Source organism: Lissotriton helveticus, chromosome 3_1, assembly GCF_964261635.1.
Source record: "Lissotriton helveticus chromosome 3_1, aLisHel1.1, whole genome shotgun sequence".
NCBI classification, from domain to species: domain Eukaryota; kingdom Metazoa; phylum Chordata; class Amphibia; order Caudata; family Salamandridae; genus Lissotriton; species Lissotriton helveticus.
This window is the reverse complement of record NC_136061.1, coordinates 1,812,375,091-1,812,398,644: the sequence shown is the minus strand read 5'-3', so window position 1 is coordinate 1,812,398,644 and position 23,554 is coordinate 1,812,375,091. Positions and strand designations below refer to the sequence as shown.

Genomic DNA, 23,554 nt, shown 5'->3' with positions numbered 1-23,554 from the left:
ACAAATATTTTCTAGGAGTACTATTTCTTGTCCTACTTTTGTAAATTCTTGGGAATTCACAAAAGCCGTATAGCTGCTCTTAATGCAAGGACATATACCATGGGTGCACTTTTGAGACTTTCTTTAATAATTGGTCCGCTAATTTGGTCTGGCATTGGCCATGACTTTTTGCGTGTATTAAAGTTTGGTCTCTGTCTGTATCGGCTGGCTTCACTGAATTACATCATTCTGCTCTTTCACAAGGAGCATATCGGCACACAACGTAGTTTTATTCTGTGCCAGTAACTATTGTGGCAGTGTGCCTTTGAGACCAAAAACTATTTTTGATTTTTGCCAGTGTTTGTTAGAATGGTGAGGACCCGGCAGCTCCCACACTAATAAGATTTTACAAAAACCATGCAAATACAAGTCACACATTGACCACTAAAAAGCTGACTACCAATTTGAGATCTACTGGTTTTCCAATGTTTGTTTATATCTGTTTCCCATAATCTTGTTAAAACTGGTTACACTGATTTTCCATTATGAATATTTTTGGGAAATTCTAGCATGCATCAACACATGTTACTAAATGATGCTGCAAAGAAATGGTACCTTAAATTTTACAGTAGTTTAGCAAAAACATTTTTCCCTGATATCATTTTTTGTGAACATTTTTATTTTGAAACCAAAGAATCATCAAACTTGCTTTCAAGCTTCTGTAAATATTTGCATCAAATCAGGGAGCATTCTGTACACATTTGTTTGTATACTGGAACCACTCAGTAGTGCAGTCAGAGCTTACAACATTTATTTAGAGTGCTCACCCTAACAATAAAGACCTTCAATAAATGAACCATAAATACAAGTTTGAACAGCATTAACATATGGACAAAAATATTACCTTAACTGTAGACGTTGTCCTTCCCTGACCCATAATGTGGTACTGCAAACTGACAGCTAAATGGTTTGTGCTGCAGGGGGTTGGGCCTACTTGTCCCAAGAACAAAATTCACATGAACACTTGTTGCCCTTAACAATATGTCCTGGGCTATTGGCCGTACGAATTCCACATAGGGACTCTGGGAACAGATGACGGCTAGCCCTGAATGTAACGTACCAATAGTGCCCCTGTATGTGGGGGTAAAGGCATGCCCTTAAGCTGCCTGTGTTGGCTCACACTGGGGCAGTGGTATAGTTCTAGTGGTGCTTCAGGAGTGCATTATGCACACTACATATAGTGATATTGAAGTAAGTGCTTGGTATACCTCATTGTGATAATTTGTGATGGGAGAGTATATAAACAGGGCATTTATTATGGAGTAGTAATGGGCGTGTAGGCAACCACAAAGGCTAGATTTCTGTGTTTTGTAGACCTCTGATCACAAAGCTGAGGCCCGCCATCTCCGATGTTAAGGGAGTTTAGTATGTAGGTTTAACTTTGATAAATTCTATGCAATGTTTTGGTAGGTCAATGTGCAATATCATTAGTGAATTAGTCCTGGAAGCCGTGGATCCCCACCTAAGCAATCTTCTAGTGTTTGAATCCCCAAACGTTCTACCAAAGTAAGTATACAAATTAAGGAAATGTTTGGATTCAGAACCCTAGAAATTTTAATGTTGATGAGTTGGATCTTTTCAAAATCTATTTTTTTATTTTTCAAATGTGAAGCCATATGCTAGGGTAAAGCATACCAGTTTCTTTATTTGCTTTATCAGCTCATACCATTGTTGCTTCAATTGAGGCCACCAATAGTCCAACTAGGTACATTTTTGCAGTAATTGCTGTGCCCCCACAAATCAAGATGATACCAAGTTAATTTGTAGCTTCAAATTTCTTCACATACAGAACGTTACTTTTTAAGGTGGGTGTGTCGTGTATATGTACTGTACCAAAATTGAAGTACAGGCCAGCACTTGGAACGGTGGTCTTTTTTGATATATTTTTTTTTTTACCTTAACATGGCAAAAAATTATGGCGTCATACGCTTTTTGGCTTTCCCAGCCTTTGTCACGAAAGCTGAAATGCGTTTGCTGTAATTCTCTGCCGTGTTAAGTGCTAATTAAAAAACGAACACCACTGCTCGGAGTGCCAGTCTTGTACTACAATTTTGGTACGGTACTTATTTGCGTTTGAATATGCCTGGGTATGGTTTTGATGAGCACCCCTGGCTTCCTGGATGCATGTCAGCTACACACTTTTAAGAGGAGACAAATATTGAATTATATGAACAATCAAGGACCCTCTGAATAGGCTTTGTGGACCCCCTTGGGATCCATGCAGGAGTTGGCCTAACGGCTCGGGTGCTCGACCTCGGACCTGAGGATCTGGGTTCGAGTCTCGGTAAGAGAGCCAAAACCTCCTGTGATTCTGGGCAAATCACTTAATCTCCCCGTGCCTAAAATGAAAGTGTGTCCTCATGTAACGTAACTGGAAAATATGTAAAGCACTCTGATACCTGATTCAGTTCGGGTCTAGTTCACGCTATATAAAACTCTGCCAAAAAAACAAAAAAAAACTATGGCCCCCCCCATGAATTCTTACCATTTTTCAATCCACTTTCTAAACGGTGATACCTGTCTTCTCTGTGGCTTTGCAGCATAATTACAGATACCAGATACAAGCCCTGTGCCCACCTATCACTGTAGCATGACCGCTCAGCCCTCCACAGGGCTTGGTCGCCCCACTCGCTGCTGCTGCTCCTGCCTGCCTTTGCCGCCTCCTGCCTGCAGATTCCTTCGCTCGCTGCCCGCTGCTCCTGGGAATTTCCCGCTGCTCCTTGGAATTTCCCACTGCCCGCTGCTTCTTGGAATTTCCCGCCGCTGGCTCCCTGCGGCCCCGCCCCCCTGTGATTTCATTTGCCGCCCCGCCCCCGCCACCCAGCTGCTCCTCCCTCCCGGCTCCTTACTTATGACGCCCCCCGAGCGACCGCGCAGCGGACGCGCGCAGTGGGAGCACCGACGGAGCGCCGAAGGTAAGCCCGTCTGCGCCCGTCCGCGCCTGGCCAGCGCCAGGACCCCTGGCCCTCCCCGCCGAGGCAAGACGACCCGACTGACCTACGACGCCGCCACTCTAAACGCACTCAATGCCGGCCGGACCCACGCCTGCTGCCGAGCCACCCCGAGACGCACCTACGGACCCTTCACCTGCTGCACCTGCAAGTTCACCTGCCTCCGAACCTGCCCAGGACCCGCCAAGACAAACACCAGCAGCAACCACCTCAAGTGCATCCTGATCAACACCCGCTCTGTCCAGACACGCCGTGGAACTCTGGAACCTCCTCGACACTACATCACCGGACGTCGCCTTCCTCACGGAAACCTGGATGAACGCCTCCTCTACACCCGACATCGCCATCCCGGACGGGTACAAGATCATCAGAAGGGACCGCGTCAACCAGACCGGAGGTGGCATCGCCATCGTCCACAGGAACACCATCCGCATCACGACCGACGCCAAGGACTCCTTCGCCGCAGCCGAACATCTCCACTTCCAGATTCACACCGACCCTAAGACGACCCTCAGAGGCACCCTCGTCTACAGACCCCCGGGACCACGCACACAATTCAGCGAAGACATCAGACTTCATCAGCCCGCACGCCCTCCCCTCCACTGACTACATCCTCCTCGGGGACCTCAACTTCCACCTGGAGAACAACAAGGACCGCAACACCACCGCCCTGCTGGAAAACATCGCCAACCTCGGACTCAAGCAACTGGTCAACACCCCCACCCACTACGCCGGCCGCACGCTTGATCCCGTCTTCTCTTCCAGCAAGTACATCACCTTCAGCCACGCCACCGGACTCCACTGGACCGACCACAGCTGCGTCCACTTCAGCTTCAAAAGATCCACGACCCACAACCACCCGCAACGGGTACCTCACAGGAATTGGAGCAAGATCACCGCAGACCAGCTCACCACCTCCCTCAGCCAGAGCCCACCCGCCAACACAACGGACCCCAACGAAGCAGCCCGCAACTTCACACAGTGGCTGACCGCCTGCGCCGACGACCTCGCGCCACTAAAGAACCCTCCCAGCAGACCCAGAAGCAAGAAGGCATCCTGGTTCACCGACTACCTCAAGGACTCCAAGAAGATCTGCCGCACCCTCGAAAGCCTTGCTCCTCGACCGGACCACCGACAACATGACCGCCCTCAAACACGCTACCCGCAAGTACCACCAGCTCATCCGCACCACCAAGAAGAAATCCCTGAAGGAACGACTGGACAACAACGCCCACGACAGCAAAGAGCTCTTCACTATCGTGAAGGAGTTCTCCAACCCCAGCACCGGCACCAACGACATCACTCCGTCACAAGACCTCTGTGACTCCCTCGCCTCGTTCTTCCACCGCAAGATCGCCGACATCCACACCAGCTTCGGCGCCCCACCCACGCACCCAACTGTCGAACCAAGGCCCCCCCACCGCCACCCTTCGCACCTGGACCACGGTGACCACCGAAGACACAGCCCGCACGATGAACACCATCCACTCCGGATCACCGACCGACCCCTGCCCACACCACGTCTTCAACAAGGCCGACTCCACCATCGCACCCCAACTCCGGAACATCATCAACGCCTCCTTCAACACCGCCACCTTCCCGGAGAGCTGGTAGCACGCCGAGATCAGCGCCCTCCTGAAGAAACATACAGCGGACCCCACCGATCTCAAACTTCCGCCCCATTTCGCTCCTCCCTTTTCCTGCTAAAGCCATCGAAGATCGTAAACAGACAGCTGACCGCCTTCCTCGAGACGAACGGATCCCTCGACCCTCGCAGTCCGGCTTCAGAGCCAACCACAGCACCGAGACAGCCCTCATCGCAGCCACCGACGACATCCAGACCCTGCTCGACAAGGGGGAAACAGTGGCCCTCATCCTCCTGGACCTCTCCGCTGCCTTCGACACGGTCTGGCACCGCACCCTAGTCCAGCGCCTCAGCAACATTGGTATCCAAGAGAAGGCACTGGAGTGGATAATCTCGTTCCTCGCCGGAAGAACACCAAGAGTCCGCCTCCCCCCGTTTCGCTCCGAGGCCACCGAAGTCATCTGCGGCGTCCCGCAAGGATCTTCACTCAGCCCCACCCTCTTCAACATCTACATGAAACCTCTCGCAGCAATCGCACGCCAGCACAACCTCAACATCATCTCTTACGCCGACGACACCCAGCTGATCCTCTCCCTCACCAGAGACCCCGACACCGCCAGAACCTGCCTACACGAAGGGATGAAAGACTTCGCCGAGTGGATGAAGGACAGCCTCCTGAAACTGAACTCTGACAAGACGGAAGTCCTCGTCCTGGGATCTTCGCCCTCCACCTGGGACGACTCCTGGTGGCCCCCAGCACTGGGCACCGCACATAAGCCAACCGACCACGCACGCAACCTGGGCTTCATCCTGGACCCCTCCCTCTCGATGACCAGACAAGTCAACGCCGTCTCCTCATCGTGCTTCAACACCCTGCATATGCTTCGCAAGATCTTCCGCTGGATCCCGACCGAGACCAGGAAGACTGTCACCCAGGCACTCTTCACCAGCCGACTGGACAACGGAAACTCACTCTACACGGGAACCACAGCCAAGCTACAGAAAAGACTCATACTGGATGTCCCCCGACGCAGCCACATCTCCAGCCACCCGAGGAACCTGCACTGGCTCCCCGTCGACAAGAGGATCACGCTCCGGCTCCTCACCCACGCACACAAGTCTCTCCACGACCTGGGCCCCAAGTACCTCAACGACCGCCTGACCTTCTACACACCCACCCGCCAGCTACGGTCCACCAGCCTCTCCCTCGCAGCCGTACCACGCATCCGAAGAGCCACCGCCGGAGGAAGATCCTTCTCTTACCTGGCTGCCAAGACTTGGAACTCCCTCCCCATCCACCTTCGGCTGACCCAGGACCATCTCGCCTTCAGGAAACAACTCAAGACCTGGCTGTTCGAGCAGTAGCATACCCCCCCCCCCCCCGTGCCTTGAGACCCTCCCGGGTGAGTAGTGCGCTATACAAATGGCATGATTGATTGAATACATAGTCACTTTTTTCTGGATCATCCTAGTCCCGATTGGCTCAATTTTCTGTTGTGGTACAGAATATATATTTTTTTTAGGGTCTCGCCTGAGCTAGCGCATGCCCTGGTCAGCGAGACATTTAGTTGGGGCTTTTAAAGTCCTACCACAGCTTTTTCAGAGTGCAGTTGCACGCACCGGCACGAGCAGAGGAGCCATCTAGCTTTCCTCTCGCTCTGCACCCTTGCAACGCGCCTCGCTCTGCACCCTTGCAGCGCGCCTCGCTCTGCACCTCCCCCACCAAAGACTGTCCTCTTGATCACTTTCACGGCCGCACCAACGCATTACCTTTACAGCTGCGTGGCCAATGTTTGTTCCGTAAGGGGTGGGCTGCTGCTGAAACTGGTTCAGCAATGAGATGATTTTGCAGCCGAGGGTTTCGTGTGACACTCATTTACATGTTTCAACTGGTTCACACACCCATCTGCCGACTGCCCTCCTGCCAATGAATACCTGCCTGCGTCGTTTGTTTCTTTTCTGCCTGGCGGTTTCACAGAGCAGCTCATTGTCCCCTGTGCTGAGGAAATATCTCCAGTTTGAGCGACTTTTGCGGACATTCCCATGTTAATCTCTGAGGAAGTGATAAGCTTGCTGTTAACCATTAGGTGGTTTTCCAAGGGGTCGGTATAAACTTTGAATAACTTGCAGTGCTCCCTCTCCGCTCTTTGCTTTCCAGTGTAGCAGGGGTGTGTCCTCGCTTTGAAAATCTAATCTACTTTGTAGCAGAAGAGTGATCAGGGAAGGGCAGAAAATAAGCAGTGCATATGCAACTTATTTTCCAACTTTGGCCAGTGCCTTAATTTTTAATTCAAATGTGCGCGTAAAAAATTCTGAATAATTGCGATCAGGACATGTCAAATCGTGTGTACAGGCAATCAGCGAGGCCACCTGGGCTGCTAGAAGAGGGCATCGGAGAATGCAGTGGATTCCTACACTAGAATAATGCAGACAGTTTCACGGTGGGAACGGCACTTCCACTGCTTTTGCTGAACTTTTAACGTCATGCTGCGTTGGTGCACACGCCTTGAAGCACAGACATGACACTCTGAAACCACAAGTTAAATACTTTTTCTATTGGCAGCTTTTAAACAGGGTGTGTGACAAGTCACTAAAACGACAGACAAACGAGAGCGGAGGAGCACCCTTGGCATGTTTGCAGTTTGATTTAAATTTCGCTTTAAGATAAAACAGTTTTCCAACATCTGCAGAGTTTGGTTCATTCTGCCTGACCGAACAATCCTAAGTCTGTTTCGGGATCATAAAAAATACCTGAAAGTACGCTAGTTAAACATGTGTAGTCCTGTTGTAGATGCCTTTGTTGTCATTTCTGCAACCCAGCAGAGCGCTGTGGCAGGCTGAGTCTTTTACAAAGGAGGGCATTAAGTACCCAGAACCACAATTCTGGCAGAAGTTTAGATTCTGACGTGGGCTTTGTCTCGGCTCAGGCAATTTTTGCTGTGATCACCACTACCTAAGAAGTGACATATCTTGGTCAAAACTGAGCAATGAAATTGCTTTCTTGTGGCCTTGGCTTCCCATTAAAGAAATAATTCATATTCTTAGTATGGACATCGGTTCACCAAAATGCCTGGACTAACGATAATTGACACACGTGCCCTTTTCACACCAATTTGTGCCACGTCACCGAATGTTGGAGGGAATCTGAATGTATCAAAGATTCATCCACAGTCGAGAGTTCTGGGTTAAATTCATTATTCTTTTATTCACTATGACCCACCCCAGTTTGGACCCAGTCATATGCAAATCAGTCTTGACCCTGCTCCTCATGGGAACAGTACAGCCCGAACTGCCAAGCCAGGTCCTCCCTACTTTGGAGACCATAATCCTGTGACTGTTTTCAGGGTAACACCCCTCCTCTAAACTGGAATAGCATGGCATGCAAAAAACAATGGATTCAACCCAGATCTGTGTATGGGGGTGAATGTTTGATTAGGTCCGCATTCTGTCCATCTGTTCTTTTTGCTTTTCACACCATTGACATCACAGGAAATGACTTCATATTACCCTTGATTTGATGATTTAAAAGACGGTCACATTACATCTAGGCTGTGACGTTGTTGATGTTAAGAAATGAGCAATGAGTACAGATTCAGTGAAAAGACAGCAGTTATGGAAGCAATTTATGTCTAATGTAGTTACTTCTAGATTTTCACCTGAGTGCCAAAAAGATATGCCAACGGTCAAGCCACCGCCTACCAAGGTAATACGGTCATATGGAATTATGGTTTAAAGTGCTTGGGCACATTTATTGTACGCTTGTGCATTAATCAAAATTGCTTTCCTTCCCAAACCAGCATTTTCCTTACCTACATGGCATTCATAACAAGCATGGCATAGCCAATAGGTCTCGCTTTTGGGACCTGCACAATAGCCTTTGTGTAACATCAACTATTGCATGGCTAAACACTTATAAGGTCCCAAAAGCGAGACCTATTGGCTATGCCAATGCTTGTATCTCTTCTTTTGGAGATTGTTCAGGAGGTCTGAAAGGCATTGGAACTGAAATTGTGGTTCCTTTGTGGGCTGCCTGTCTCTGTTCTTGTTTGTTAATTAAATTATTGTGGTTAGCACATTAAACGTAATCCTTTCAAGATGTGCAAAATGCATGCACTTTCTTTTTTGAAAACTTTCTCTTCAGTTTATGGTTTGCTCATGAAAGTCAATTGGAAGAGCATCTTAACTGGCTATGCTAGATTTTCCAGGCTGAAGTTTTTTCCAATAAAGATAAGCTTCTAACCATTAATTTGGATGGTGTTTATACCCATAACACACCTGCAATTAATGGTCCACATAGCAGCCTAAAGGAGGGTTTTACTACTTGGTTTCATTGTTTCCTGACCAATGTAAACTGCATGCATAGAATTTCAGATATTTATATTTGTGCCTCACCGAGGCATCAGAGTTGTATATGACGCTATCAAATTTTATAACCTTAACATTCGAGGTCATCAACTGATTTGTACTGTAGGAGATGGCAATGCACCTGCAGCCATGGATGATACCCAGGGAACTAATTAAGATTTAGAACCTGGAGACCTTGTTTCCGTTATTTCCTATAGGCATGTAGTAAGGCCTCGCCTCGCTATTGTGGAAGTCACTGGAACATTTCTCGAGTCTTTTTAAAAAAATTAAAAAAAAGTACGAGGTTGGCCCTAAACTCCTAAATGAGTTGTATGTCGGACAGGCCATGAGCCTCCATTTTACTAACTCCAAAGCTAGTACATGATGACTATGCTGTCATAAATGCTGAAACTACGCACATCATTTGGGACATAGTAGCACAACGAACTAGAAAAATATCAACTGTTAGCCAGACCCAAGTCCAACCTGGTTACTAAGTGCACTCTCTGACTCCTCCCAAAAAAATCCATTCGCCACATCTATTCAAATTTTAGTGATCAAGTCCGTCAATCAAGTTTATAACGTGTGTGCAATCACCCGATGGGGTATCCAGGTGCTTGCAGGCCCCAGAGACCTATTGTAACGGGCAGGTCATGAGGGTCATTTGGAATTCCAGAAGGGAGGTGATGGTCCAGAGGTGCGCTGAGAGGCTGTTCCAGGTCTTTGCTGTGATGTGGGAGAAGGAGTGTCCTCCATTTCTGCTCGGGTAGATGAGGGGAGTATGGGCAAGTGGGAGGTAGGCAGAGCATAGTCTTCTCAACGGTTGGTGAAGTTCAGGCTGTGGTTAATGTATGGTTGTTGGCTGTGTAGAGCCTTGTGCTCATGGGTGAGCAGCTTGAATTGTCAGCTCTTCTCTATGGGGAGCCAAGGTGTTGCTTGAGGGGGGTGTAATGTGGGTTCTTTGGGGAAGGCCTAGGATGAGTCTGGCTGTATGGTCAGAAGTCTCTGTAGGAGGTGTTTGGCAATCCTACCTGGAGGGCCTTTTCCTAGTGCAGTCATATGGTGATGAGGGCCTGTGTCATGGTGCGTCTGGAGTTTAGGTGTAGCCACTTGAAGATGTTACAAAGCATGTGCAGAGTAAGGAAGCAGGCAGAGATGGCGTTTATCTGTGATTTCACAGTGAGCTTGTTGTCCTGTCAATTGTGGTTAGGTTTCTAGCATGGTTGTAGGGAGTGGGTGCAGTTCCTAGGTCTGACAACAGCATTACACATGGAATGACTCCTGGTGGCCATCAAATCTTGTCTGTGTTTTTCTGCAGGCAGGTCTACATCCATTCAGCAACACTTGTTGTTCATCTGTGGAAGTTGGTTCTGGTGGTGGGATCGTCGGTAAATGAGAAGATTAGTTTGGTGTAGTCTGTGTACGAACAGATGTTGAGACCATGAGATCTAACTATGTTGGCCAGCAGGGTCATATATGCGTTGGAGAGCATGGAGCTGTGGGGTGATCCCTTAAGGACACTGAGGTGGTTCCTCTGGGTTCTTCAGTGAGGAAGGAGGTGATCATCTGAGCATGTCCCCTTGAATGCTGATGTGGTGGTCTTTTGATCACCGTGTGGTGTGATATGCTGTTTAAGGCTGCCAAGAGGTCGAGGAGCATCAAAGCTGCCGTTTCTCCTCTGTCGAGTTGGGTTTGGATGTTGTCTGTGGCTGGGATCAGGGCAGTTTCTGTGCTGTGATTGCTGGAGATGCTGGATTGGGAGATGTCAAGGCAGCACAAGTGACCTTGTGTTGCTCATTACACTAGCTTGCTTGCTCTTCCACTACTGATTTACACTCAAAGTTTAAGGGATCTCAAAACCAATTCTGCCAAAAAAGGGAAGCAGTTGACTGGATGTGGGGCCTTTTGCACTATCATTGGGAACAGTCTCCTTCAAAAATCTTTTGGTAACTGATTGCCTGAGACGAGAGGGTGGCAACTCCAAACCAAACATTTACAAAGTCCAGAATCGTAACTAATATTCTGTGTTATGTACACATTACTCCCTCCATGGGACTTAATTATTTCCTGTTTCTTCTCCCATGATGCCCTTAAACTCATCATCCTGGCTATGATCATCTCTCGCTTGGATTATGGAAATGGCCTGTATGTAGGCATCCCGGCCTATGAACTCCGGCGCCTACAATCTATACAGAACCAGGCCGCACGTCTCATCTACCGGCTTCCCAAGTTTCATCGCATCACTCCCTTGCTTAAGTCTCTTCATTGGCTTCCCATCCTGCAGAGATCTCTATTTAAGATGGGTTGCCTGACTTTCATGGCCCTTGCCGGCTCAGGCCCAGTTTTCATTAACTCCATGATTTCCCCTTGCGTCCCAACTCGTACCCTTCGCTCCTCCACTCAGGCCCTTCTTAATTTTCCCCGCTTACGGAGGACTAAGTTGGGTGGTATGAGGTTCTCCTTCCTTGCTCCTCGCTTTTGGAACACTCTTCCTCCTCTTATCAGGTCCATGACAATCTATCTGGACTTCCGCAAAGCCCTTAAAACTTACCTTTTCACTCAAGCCTACCCAGTGTAATAACTTTCCTGCTGGTGCTCCCCCCCCCCCCCCCACCCCCCCCCCCCCCCGTCCCTCTGTCAAATCAGAGCCATGAAACCGCTTGGTGGCTGAGCGCTTTACAAGTCATTTCAACTTCCCTTGACATGAATATTTGTTATGCTAGAAGCCCTATTTGCTCTGAACTGAGGAAAGCTGTGGGTGCCCAGAGTACAGTTATTTCTCTGGCCTAGGTTATATCTTCGTAGGTAGCTGTGAAATGCAATAGAGGGTTTGGTGCTATGCTCCATCTTTAAGTAGTCTTGAACAATGGTATGATCCACTCACCTGGAAAAAAGCAGAGGTTGAGTGCTCAGATTCCCCCCACCCCAGCTAATTGTAGCCCTATTTAGGTGAATAATTTGGCAGCTAAAACGTATGATGAAGCTGACCTCTTACAAATTGAAGTAGTTCTAAAAGTGAGAATCGGACGGACTATCTCACGATGCTTCCATGAGTAGGTTGGGATCCTATAAAAATATCTAATGTTACACTTGTTTCATGTAAAGTATATCCAGTTAGAGGACAGTCTTTTGACTGGGCTTAGTTGGCTCAAGATATGCTCTCTGGAATTGGCAAGCCTTTGGTAGAAGCAGGAAGGATCCTTGCAAGGGTAGTGTTTTTCCAGAATGTAGAAATGGTCTCCCCTTTGTGTTACTATTCAAATGTTTTCTTGTCTCCTGGTTATCAGAAATGTCTCTGTTGGGGCGTATTCCTTGTATATGTTTTTTGTTTCTTCAGACTTTTCAATACTGATGGTCCATATTAAGAGTGGTTTGTATGTGTTACTTGCAGCTCCTGCAAAACTGAAAACGTTGATTTTATTCCTAACTAGACCATCCAGTTAAGAAAATGAACACTCATCCATTCATTATTTGGATATTGGTTTTATGTCGTATAGATCGTTGTGACTGCTGGTCAAACTAAGCTCACTCTAACAAACAGCTGATGTTTTTAAAGCTTAACCACTGCTTTGGCAGATGCTCACCACCAAATAAACTGGTGGTTACTAGGCTGCTGTCTGTGGAGCTGAAATATAGGGGTATGTAATGAGATTGGCAGAAAACATTTTCAAAAAGCCCTCCTTTCACCCTGATGGCAGTCCCACTAAAGTTGCTTACCATTACTGATTTTTGGATTGGTAGCGGGGGTCTCTAGTCCCTTTTTGTTTTGGGATAGTTTGCAGTCTAACCACTATCCCTGTATTTAGCTTCTGTTCTCTTGTCCAAGTAAAGTGTTCCATATGGGAGATCTCCACTTGAGCTATACACTTCACCCCAGGGCACATGTGGGTTGTCACTGGAGTTCTAAAACCAGCCTATTAGGACAGACTGTGATTTATGGTCACAGAGCTCAAATTAGCAGTCTTCAGTAGCACCAATGGCCAGCTTCAAAGCTTTATCAGTGGAAATCCTATTGGATACAAAGTCTCCTTCCTTTAGCCTTTCCAAAATCTTGAGATTGTAAGTCTTTTACTTTTAGCAACAACTGCACACTGAAATGGGATGGTCTATCGCACAAGATAGTTCAACACCACTCCTTTGGCTTTAACCCCTTCCACGCTCATGACGAGCTGGGCTCGTCATGAGGTAGCCTCCTCGCACGCTCATGACGAGCCCAGCTCGTCACGTAACATGCGATTTTTTAAAAACTCAGCGTACGGGCGGAATTCCGCCCGCATGCGGTTAAGCCAACGTCTTGTAATGGTTTAGGGCTATCGTTATTTAAGTGATGACTCTCATAAAGTACACAAATGCCAAACTCGATTTGCTTTTTCTATTTTTTTGGTGTGGCAAAATTATAGAAATTGCCATGCTTTCTTTCTTTAATGGAAACTATTGGTAGAGTTTAGTGCCCTTTTTGGAGTTTTCATATCTTTTTACATTATCAGAATTGTTTATGCACGCTTAATGTGGATTGCCTTTATCCAGAGCATTCACTGCTATTTATAAATTAATCTCCGTATGATCATGCAGTTCTTTTATATGCTTTTATTTTTAAGGTCTGATCCAAACAATTGACACCTTGCTGAATAAATTGAAGGTCTGTAATTCTACTGAATTGATGGCCAGCATTGGGATTTTAGTTTTACAAAACGCGGTTTGGGGTTATTTAAGCTGCATTGACAACTTTGGCTCTTATGTATGTCCACAGCAGTCTTCTCATGTTGGGCCCACCCTCTACCTCATCTAAAATTATTTGGGCCAGACTGAAGATTTCTTTTTTGTCTATGGTCAACTTCATAGTTTGCCTTTACATTTTTACAGCTTGGTATTTAGTAAAAATGTGTTTAGGAAGTGGACTGAACTTTAAGAATAAGGAAGCCTTGAGCTGGTTTGAAGCGCGATTAGGCATGTGTGAAATAGATCTACTTGAATACACTTTTCTTAATCATAGGAAATACATTTCTATTGGAAATCTAAACTTGAAACGCAACAATCCCTAACCGTAGATCAAAATGCCCTACCATCCATCGGTAATAGTAATTTTAAGACCAAATTTCCTAAGCAACTGTTATGTGTGTGAATCCTCTTTGCTCACATCGGTTTTTACTTCTGGTACCCAAAGGGTTTTAAGTCCTTTGAGGGGAAGGTTTAAACAAATTTCAGCAGTCGTTTGAGGGAATGATAGCTTCTTGGAATCGTTGTCTATTTTTTTCTCCTTTACACCATTTTAACCAGACTTGGTCAAAGAGTCCAATTTAGGGCTGATTGTTACATATAGTAATTTAGGACGTCTAAATCTCTGCGGGGGTGGGGGGCCTCTGACTTGTAATGTGAGCAGCTTTGTAAAGATGTTTTAATGGGCTTGTCTGTGAAAAATAATAGATTTACAAAAAGTGTGGAGAATATGCACCAGTCCCAATTTCAACAGAAAATTCCAAGATTTTCTATGACCAGCTAATTAATAATTTATCGTCATGATCCCATATGTCTTTAGCAATTTATGAATAACCATACACGCCTGTTAGTTTAATTGGATTTCTTTTTGGCTTTCTCTAGAGTTACCTGAAAACTGGACAGACACCAGAGAAATGTTGTTGGAAGGCATGATATTTCATCTTAAGTATTTGGGAATGACACTGGTTGAGCAGCCCAAGGGAGAGGAGTTATCAGCAACTGCCGTGAAAAGAATTGTAGCAACTGTGAGTATGTGTAACAAAATATGCTAATTTCTGTGTGTCACATTGACTTTCACAAGCCTGTATGTACAAAAAGCTATCCAATGGATTAGAAAGGGGGGGGCACATTCAATACTTTGATGAGAAAAGTACATGAGGTGATGAGCGGGGGAGAGAGAACTAGAGGAGAAAATTAGCTTGGGCGATGAGCTCAAGGGGGTAGAGTGTACTATTCATGTACGCACTGCAATCCTAATTGGAGCAATAGATACATCAGCATTTTCTTAGTCGGTAAAGTGGTCTGATTTCTTCCCTACCCCTTACCAATTCTTTTCTTAGAGGCGATTTCTGTTTCCTCTTTAGGTGATTTATTTTTTATTTTTATATATGTACATTTAAGACCTTTTTTGCGCCTGACTAGACAAAATAGTGCTCTGCATAACCTGTGGCCTTTAGCTCCTCTAGGAGTCCTTATCTCACCTGGTGCTTTGTGTTGTAGATGCATTATTCCTCTTCCTATTGAGTGCCTGCAGTTAGGGTGACCAACTGGCATAGGTGCAAATTCAGGTCAGGGAGTGTAAAAATTCAGGACAAATAGTCAAAATTCATTCCAAAATTCAGGACCAAGATTCAGAACAGAAGTACAAACTCAGGGCAAGAGTTCGGGACAATAGGTACGTTTTACAGACCCATCAGAGGAGGTCGCACAATAGTAATTAAGTAAATAGACCACCAACATAAGTAGACCTCCAAAATAAGTTTATATTCGGTTGAGACATTCGTGCACTTCACTGTCTGTCACAGCTTTTGGCTACTTTGGTACCCTTTAGCCCATCCTACTGCTGCATCATGGTCATTCTGCTGTTTGTTATTCTGTCTTATGCTGAACTTAGAGCCATAGATCAAAGGAAAGTGCCAAAAAACACATATCTGACCCAGTGACACCCCCACTTAAGCAGATCTAGCGGGTCCTTTGGGCCATTGTCATTCTTTGTGCTAATCATCCACAGTTCGAATGACAATGGGCCTGTCCACAGTCGGTGCGAGGACGGGCAGGGGCTGCTGCAACCTCTAGAGTTCAAAGAGAAGTGCGAGCTGGCTCTGATTGTCCCAGGGGGACAGCACAGCTGGCACCCATCCTCAAAATGACAGCCCAAAGACATCGGTGAAGGGAATCCTAACAGACATGAGGCCCAAATAATGGGCAGTCAGTGAAATGTACGGACGGTTGGTTGGTCACCCTACTTGTAGTGCTTTACACGAGGGACCACTTTGCATCTCAAAAGTATACAAAATCATCCCACAAATCCATTACCTCTGATGCATTTTGTACAGCAAGCCATCACTTTCACACATCCGTTATTTTAATGGTTTCACTGGTAACTCCTGTTGGTTTTGCCAATAATAGCTTTTTTCTACTCTGCCAGTGCACTTTTTCCTTTTTGTGTCCACTCTATTTTGGGTATAATTACCCTAATGCTGAGCTAGTAAAGAATCTGGTGTGGGGTACTATAATTCAGTTACCTCATGGTGCCACCAGCCTCCATTCAACTGCTGCCAAGGCACCTCAGGGCAGTTATCTCTGGGCAAAAAGATTTTTGACATTGGCCAGCCAGATATTTTTGTTGCACCCATGAGCTGATGTGATTTTATGTAGTTTGCAAATTCCAAAAGTTTGAGGTCGTGGAGGGGGGACTAGATCTACCAGCTCCATGGCTGCTGGTGCATGACCAAGTTCTAAACGTTCAGATATAATCACAATTTGGAAAAAGAAGATATTGACCAGGGCTTAACTTGTGCCGGTGGTTTCCAATGCTTGGCACCTTCACTTATTTCTTAGGGCCAGGTCTACACTCGCTATGTTGGATCACAAAGTTCAGTGTCTCCCTGGAGGAGAGCTGATATGCCTTCCTGGGTTTAGTGTTGCCTGATTGGGCTGGATTTGTGCATGAAATATTTAGATATGTACACTGTGGCAATCTACCTTTTCATGACTCACACGGACACCCCGTCAAACTGTCTGGATGAGGTCCCTGCCACATAACTAACCGCAATCAAGGTAGCGTTAGTGCGCAACTAATGACTGCTTATAAATAAATAGCCTGCCCCGTCCCTCCTTGCCATTGACTCAAGTGTTTCCTCCCGAGTGAGTCTGACCAATGAAGATCAGTGTCCTCCCACTTTCGTCTGTGCACTGCACAGCTGCAGTGCTAGTCAGTCGACTCAAGATCAAGCAGCGTGTCATACAGTAGCCAGCAGGAAGCCTATAATTAAAACCAAAAGGCACGAAGGCAGTAAGTAAATAATTTAATTTTTGGTAACCTGCACCAGTGTGAAGCAAGTATGCCTTGTTTAATGGTTGAGGTACGTCATGTGCCTCAAAGTACAACCTCCTTTCTTGCGCTTGTTTTTATGTAAAAGTAGCATATTGTAGTTACCAATGAAGTGGTTTACCCAGTAACTGAGCCACGAGAATAGTTCAGGGAACATTTTAAACGAGGTGTGAATACCTCCCACTCAGAGCAGGCTTTGTTCCTGGCCTCAGAGTAAAGGCTTTCACCTCAAGAGGTTCGAAACTGGTCTATGGTGGCTGGCTGGTCGAGACCAGTTAGTCAACACACTAGTAGTCTGTAGGTTTTCATGGGACACACCTGGGTGAATGTATTAATCAGTCCAGCACTGGCATCAGTGTGGTTTATTAAGATGCAGTGTTTGGTACCAAACACCTTGGCGTACAGTTAAGCTGTCATTTAGCTGGGTAACTCATATTCGCAATTGTCCAGTTCATGCATGCATCATGGCTTCCCTGTACGCTCGTAATGTCCAAAGAGTAACTTTGGTATCCCGGGACCACATCATTCATGTATATATGCCCAACATGGGTGTAGTTCTCCGTGTTCTGGCTGTAAGGTTTGCCGTAGGTGTGACTTAACTATACCACATGAAGTGTTTTGCTGGCATGGAACACACAGGTGTGCCATGGCGACTCTTCGTTTTTTTTCTCTGCACTAAGACACGGAGGCTGCAATGCCAGTTTGCACAAGCTTGGTGAGGGGTCCCCTTAGGGAGGAACAATTTGTGCTGCGGCCCTTACGGGCCCTTTTTGTTGTAAGACCGTGGGTTTCCGGGGTACTAACTAGGGACTTACAAGGATCCAAAAGGGATGCAAATTTTGGAACAATCTTACAGTTGGGGAAAGAACACGATTACTGGGGACCTGGTTAGCGGAGACCCACTAAACTCAGTCAAAGTTGCACCAGATACCAGTGAAAAAGGGCCATGGGGTTTATCATGTCAAAAGGGGCACTTACGTACAGGATCCCATAGAGTTAATAATTCAAGAGGTAGAGGCAAGGGTAGTTCCCCTATAAGGAGCTACACCCACCACCGAATAAGGACTTTTATTACGGCTTAACCATATAACGGTCGAAGGTTGGTTACAAGATGTTCTACTTGCACTCTTGGCCCCTAGCCAACATGGCTAATGTATGGAGCTCATTACCACACCTCAACAATCTACCTTGCAAACACAGGTGATCACTGGAACATCAAATAATACTCAAATAGGAGGTCCTAGCTTCCCACCATGAAGGCGATGTAGAGCCCATCCATATAAATCACCAGTGTACACAAGCGTACTCGCTATACATCCTATGACCCAAAAAGGACTGCTTATCACTGCCAATGCTGGACCTCTGGTCCCTAAACACATTCATCCTGTCAGAGCAGTTCCACATGATGACCCTACAGGATGTAATCCCACTTCTCCAGTAGGGCAACTTTATGGCTACACTAGACATAAAGGACGCCTATTTTCACATACTGATACATCCATCTCATATCTCAGGGTTGTCACATTTGGAGTGACTACTGCACCTTGGGGGTTAACAAAGTTCCTTGTAGTGCAATGCCTAAATATAGAAAGTCCATGTAGTCTCCTATTTGGACTATTGGCTTATCGAAGCACACTCGCCACTCTGTGGAATTGATGGTGAACCCGAAGCAATGCAGAAGATCTATCATGACCAAAGTCCCACCTAAACACCTACAGATCCATACTTGTCTATGGGCTATTTTAATAGGCAATGATCCAGTCATTCCAGGCGTTAATACCCCTGTCTCAACCAAATCCCCAATTAAGTCAGGACAGTCATGTGCCTCTTGGGCACGATGCTCGTGCATTGCCATAGTACCTCATGTATGACTGCATGCCTCCATTTCAAGTCAAGGCAAAATTTGTATAGCGCACTACTCACCCAGAGGGTCTCAAGGCGCTTTGGGGAGGGTGTTTCGTTATTTATCAAACAGCCAGGTTTTGAGTTGTTTTCTGAAAGAGAGGTGGTTCTGTGTAAGGCGGAGGTGGGTGGGGAGAGAATTCCAGGTTTTGGCCGCCAAGTAGGAGAATGATCTTCCTCCCATGGTGGCTCTTCGGATTTGTGGAATCGCAGCAAGGGCTTGATTGGATGATCGTAGTTTGCGTGTGGGGGTGTAAAAGGTCAGGCGCGTGTTGAGGTAACTGGGTCCTAGGTCGTAGAGGGCCTTGTGGGTGAGGAGGCGGAACTTGATTCTCTTGTTGACGGGGAGCCAGTGAAGGTCTCTCGTGGCCGGAGATGTGATTGTGGCGTGGTATGTCTAGGATGAGTCGGGCGGAGGAGTTCTGAATGCGTTGGAGTTTTTTCTGTAATTTGGCTGTGGTTCCGGCGTATAGGGTGTTTCCATAGTCCAGCCGGCTTGTGACAAGTGCTTGGGTGACCGTCTTTCTTGTTTCGGTGGGGATCCATCGGAAGATCTTTCGGAGCATGCGTAAGATGTTAAAGCATGATGACGAGGCAGCGTTGACTTGTTTGGTCATTGAGAGGGAGGAGTCTAGAATGAATCCCAGGTTGCGAGCATGGTCCGTTGGTTTGAGTGCGCTGCCTAGGGCCGGTGGCCACCATGAGTCGTCCCATGCAGAGGGGGATGATCCTAGGATGAGGACTTCCGTCTTGTCTGAATTCAGTTTTAGGCGGCTGTTCTTCATCCATTCGGCTACGTCTTTCATTCCTTCGTGTAGGTTGGTTTTGGCGGTGTTTGGGTCTCTGGTGAGGGAGAGGATCAGCTGAGTGTCGTCAGCGTAGGAGATGATGAGGTTGTGATGGCTGCGAGGGGGCTCATGTAGATGTTGAAGAGGGTGGGGCTGAGGGAAGATCCTTGTGGTACTCCACAGATTACTTCGGTGGCCTCCGATCTGAAGGGGGGGGAGGCGGACTCTCTGGCTTCTTCCGGCGAGGAACGAGATGATCCAGTCCAATGCTTTTTCTTGTATCCCGACGTTGCTGAGGCGTTGTATAAGGGTGCTATGGCAGACCGTGTCAAACGCTACGGAGAGGTCCAGGAGGATGAGGGCTGCTGTTTCCCCGTTGTCGAGTAGTGTTCGGATGTCGTCTGTGGCTGCGGTCTCGGTGCGGTGTTTGGCTCGGAAGCCAGATTGCTCAACAGTGGTCTTAGACAGAGGGTCACTGGGAAGGTCTAGTGTTGCTAGGCTGCTGCACTCTTCACTCTCTGCAGTGGTGAAACACCAACAACCTATTACTGGGGGGGCCTTTCCTTTATGCTGTTCCCCACATCAGTCACAACGGATGCATAACTTTCGAGAGTGAAGTGCACACTTACAGGATCTCACAGTACAGAGCTTATGGGAGACTAAATACATGGGTCTCCCCATCATCTATCTAGAGCTTCTAGCTGTTCATATAGCATTAATCTTTCCTACCTCACATAATCAGCCCAGTTCTAGCAATAGACGATGACTGCCGCCCCTCTGTTTCTGTAAATAGTACATGGCTGACACGTTCTCCACAACGGTCTCACAGATTGCAGACCATTTAGTGCTTGGCTCTGTCACAACAGCCACCTGTTAGCTTCGAAGTATAGACATAGACTTGTTGCAGCATCCTCCTGAGGAGGACAGCAAAATCATAATGTGTAAACTCCACCCGCAAGTCCTCCTCCAATACTTATGCAAATGGTGCTTTCCCCTTAAGTGCTCTTGTTTGCAACCTCGCCAAATGCCCAAAATTCCCCTCCAGGTTCCTACCCCCGCCCCAATCCAGCAGCAATGCAATATTGATGAATTGGTCCGGGTCACAAGTCCTCCTCTCGCTCTCCTTCCATTTCTGGTTCGGAAGCTCCAGCAAATGTCTGACTCTCGTATTAAGAGCTCCCACATGAGCTCGCCAGCCCTGGCTCACAACTTTAGAATACCCCTCTATAGTTCCCCACAAGAAGCTCCCCAGCAGGTTGGACTTTCTCACTCAGAACAATGGAGAGATCTGGCACCCGGATCCCAAATCTACCAACCTAGATATCTGGCTTCTAAGTTCATAGTTTGGATACCTCACTTTCCCACCGAAGTGCTTGACCATTCTCAAGGAAGCCTGTAGGCCTACCACTTGAGCATGCTATGCAGCCAAATTGAATGATTTGTATGCTATTGTTTCAAGCAAATTAATACTTTTAATGAAATGGTGTCAAACATTGTCTATGTACAGATCTCTGGTCTAGCATTCACCTCCATTCAGTTACATCTGTCTGCAGTAGCTGCCGATCTTACATGGGCAACAGATTTCTTTATTAAAAATCCCAGTAATTAAGGCCTTTGTGGAAGGTCTTAATTGAGTAGTTCCTCTTTGGGTTCCTCCTGCACCCTCATGGAATCTTAATATTGTCCTTGCACCCTCCATTTGAGCCCCTTCATACCTGCCCCTTCCCTTTCTGTCTTGGAAGATGGCATTTTAAATTTGTTTTACCTCACTCCCAGATGTTGGTGAGCTTCAGGCATTAACCTTGGAGGAACCCCTCTTCCAACTCGACAGACAGGGTTGTCCTCCACACCAACCTCAAATTCCTTTCAAAGGTCCTCTCACTTCTACCTCAATAGTTAGCTTTTCCCCCAACAAGACACTGTTGCGGAAAGAGCTCTACATACATTGTATGTCAATAGAGCCCTTATGTACTACATTGATGGTGCAAAGACTTATAGAAAGACTCCGCTTTTTGTTGCTTTTCACCGCCTCAAAGGAAGGGCATTGTCTGGTGAATAGGTGTGCATTCAAACGTCTTGTACTAAAGCCAAAAGAACTGTACCTACATTTCCTACAGGACACTACTTTAAAGGAAGGAGCTTCTGTGGCCTTAATAAGAGACCTTCTATTATCTGACATATTTAAAGCGGCTACATTGTCTACGCCACACACTTGTACTAAACCGTACAGTGTGGATGTTCTAGTACGCAAACCAGATAATGTGTCGGGCACTGCTACATACACTTTTCCAAACCACTGCAACACAAACGGGTTAGCCACCGCTTCCGAAGAGGACTACTTTAAGGTCTGTGCAAAGCATGCCTCACACTGAATGTTACTTACCCTTTAAGCGTCTATTCCGGCATGTAGATCTGTAGATTCATTCACCCACCAGTGCCTAATCTGTAAGAAAAAAATAATTCTGCCAGGGCTCTTGTCAGGCGGCCACTGCAGCTTGCACCATGCATTGCCCCAGCCATGCCGCCACAGATTGTAACACAACTACTAGCCCTCGCACTCCTAAAAGTCTGACAATTCTGACTATTTGAGGCCCCCAAATATATAAGAATGGCTTGGGTGGCAGGGAAACGTAGTTTTAATGTACACTGGATTAAAAAGTAACTGTTGTGGTCCTATCAAAATTAGCCAGAAAGCGCCACTTTGTGGCTGATTGTCACAAGCGGTGGTGTTGACAATTAAGCACCAGTAACCACTGGCTCAAATTAAGCACTGGCTCCCACACTCCTCCCCAGATACCTGTGGCCATTGCAGTTTCTTTTCTCTTGTATGCATGGACAGCTCTTTACTTACCACTTGCTTTCACACTCCACTCTCACCCACGTTGCAGAAAAACAATCTAACAATGGAGTCGATGCTCACTATCATCCAGAAGAGTCCCTCTACCTAATGACTTGAAAGACTTCTTCGAAGAAAAACAATTTGCACACATCCGGATCCAATACTAGCTGGCAGGAGTATGCAAAGCATGTGAATATAGCACTACAAGGCATGAACAGATGCTTGCAGGGTAAGTAACCTATTCCTTCTGGTAGACCCTAATGGCAGATTCCTGACCAATCCTCCCTGGTCTGTGAACTGGACTCCAAATCCATTAATAGATTCCCAAGTCTAGGAATCTGCTCATTGTTGACAAATTTACGATTGGGGCTCTGTATCTGGGGGTGCTGAGAACCTAGATAGCAACAGGAGTGACTCTTCTATAGGCTTTGCATGTCCTTTCCGGAGAAGAACGGTGTCCATGCGGAGCTGCATGGCACCATGTACCAATGCGAAGAGTTACTACAGGAAAAGTTTCCATATCCAGTCTCGCACCAGGGAATATTCAAAAGGGGAGTAATTATAAGCTCATGATTTACCTTTTTTTTTTATTTTTGAAACTTTTTGAGGCAAGTTATAAACAATTCTGACATTCCCCCCCCCCCCCCCCACCCAGCAATTGCATAGCTCATCAGTATGGCTTCAGACACCTATCCGCACATTTCCCAGTAATTACACAGCCATTTAGCGAACAACCCTGTCAGTGGGGCAGGCAGCGTTAAAAAGCACGTATTTATGCATACACATGCAAATCAGACAACGCAAGGAGGCAGCAGTATTGCAACTCATGACCCAGGCCCACAAATCCGGAGGTTACTCAATGTCCCATGTGCTCCAGGCACTGCACCCCTTCCACCTAGATCTCCTGTGGTTGAACATCCAGGTCATTTTCTGCACTAGTCGCCAAGTAGGTTTAGTAAAGCCCCCAGAAGTTCTTGGGTCTGCTGGTAGGAGAGGAGTTCACTATAAATCTCAGACTGTGTGCAGCAATACAGCATGTCATGTGCCCATCTGTTA

At 46.7% G+C, this 23,554-nt stretch overlaps 1 protein-coding gene across 1 annotated transcript in view; it reads left to right on the top strand.

Annotated features, from left to right (window-relative positions):
* The window catches only part of LDLRAP1 (low density lipoprotein receptor adaptor protein 1), a 255,666-nt gene that overhangs the window by 43,420 nt on the left and 188,692 nt on the right, over nucleotides 1-23,554 (top strand). Inside the window, exon 2 of the mRNA XM_078682712.1 lies at nucleotides 14,518-14,660. Coding sequence (XP_078538838.1) covers nucleotides 14,518-14,660 — 143 coding nt within the window. The remainder of the gene's footprint in view (nucleotides 1-14,517; nucleotides 14,661-23,554) is intronic.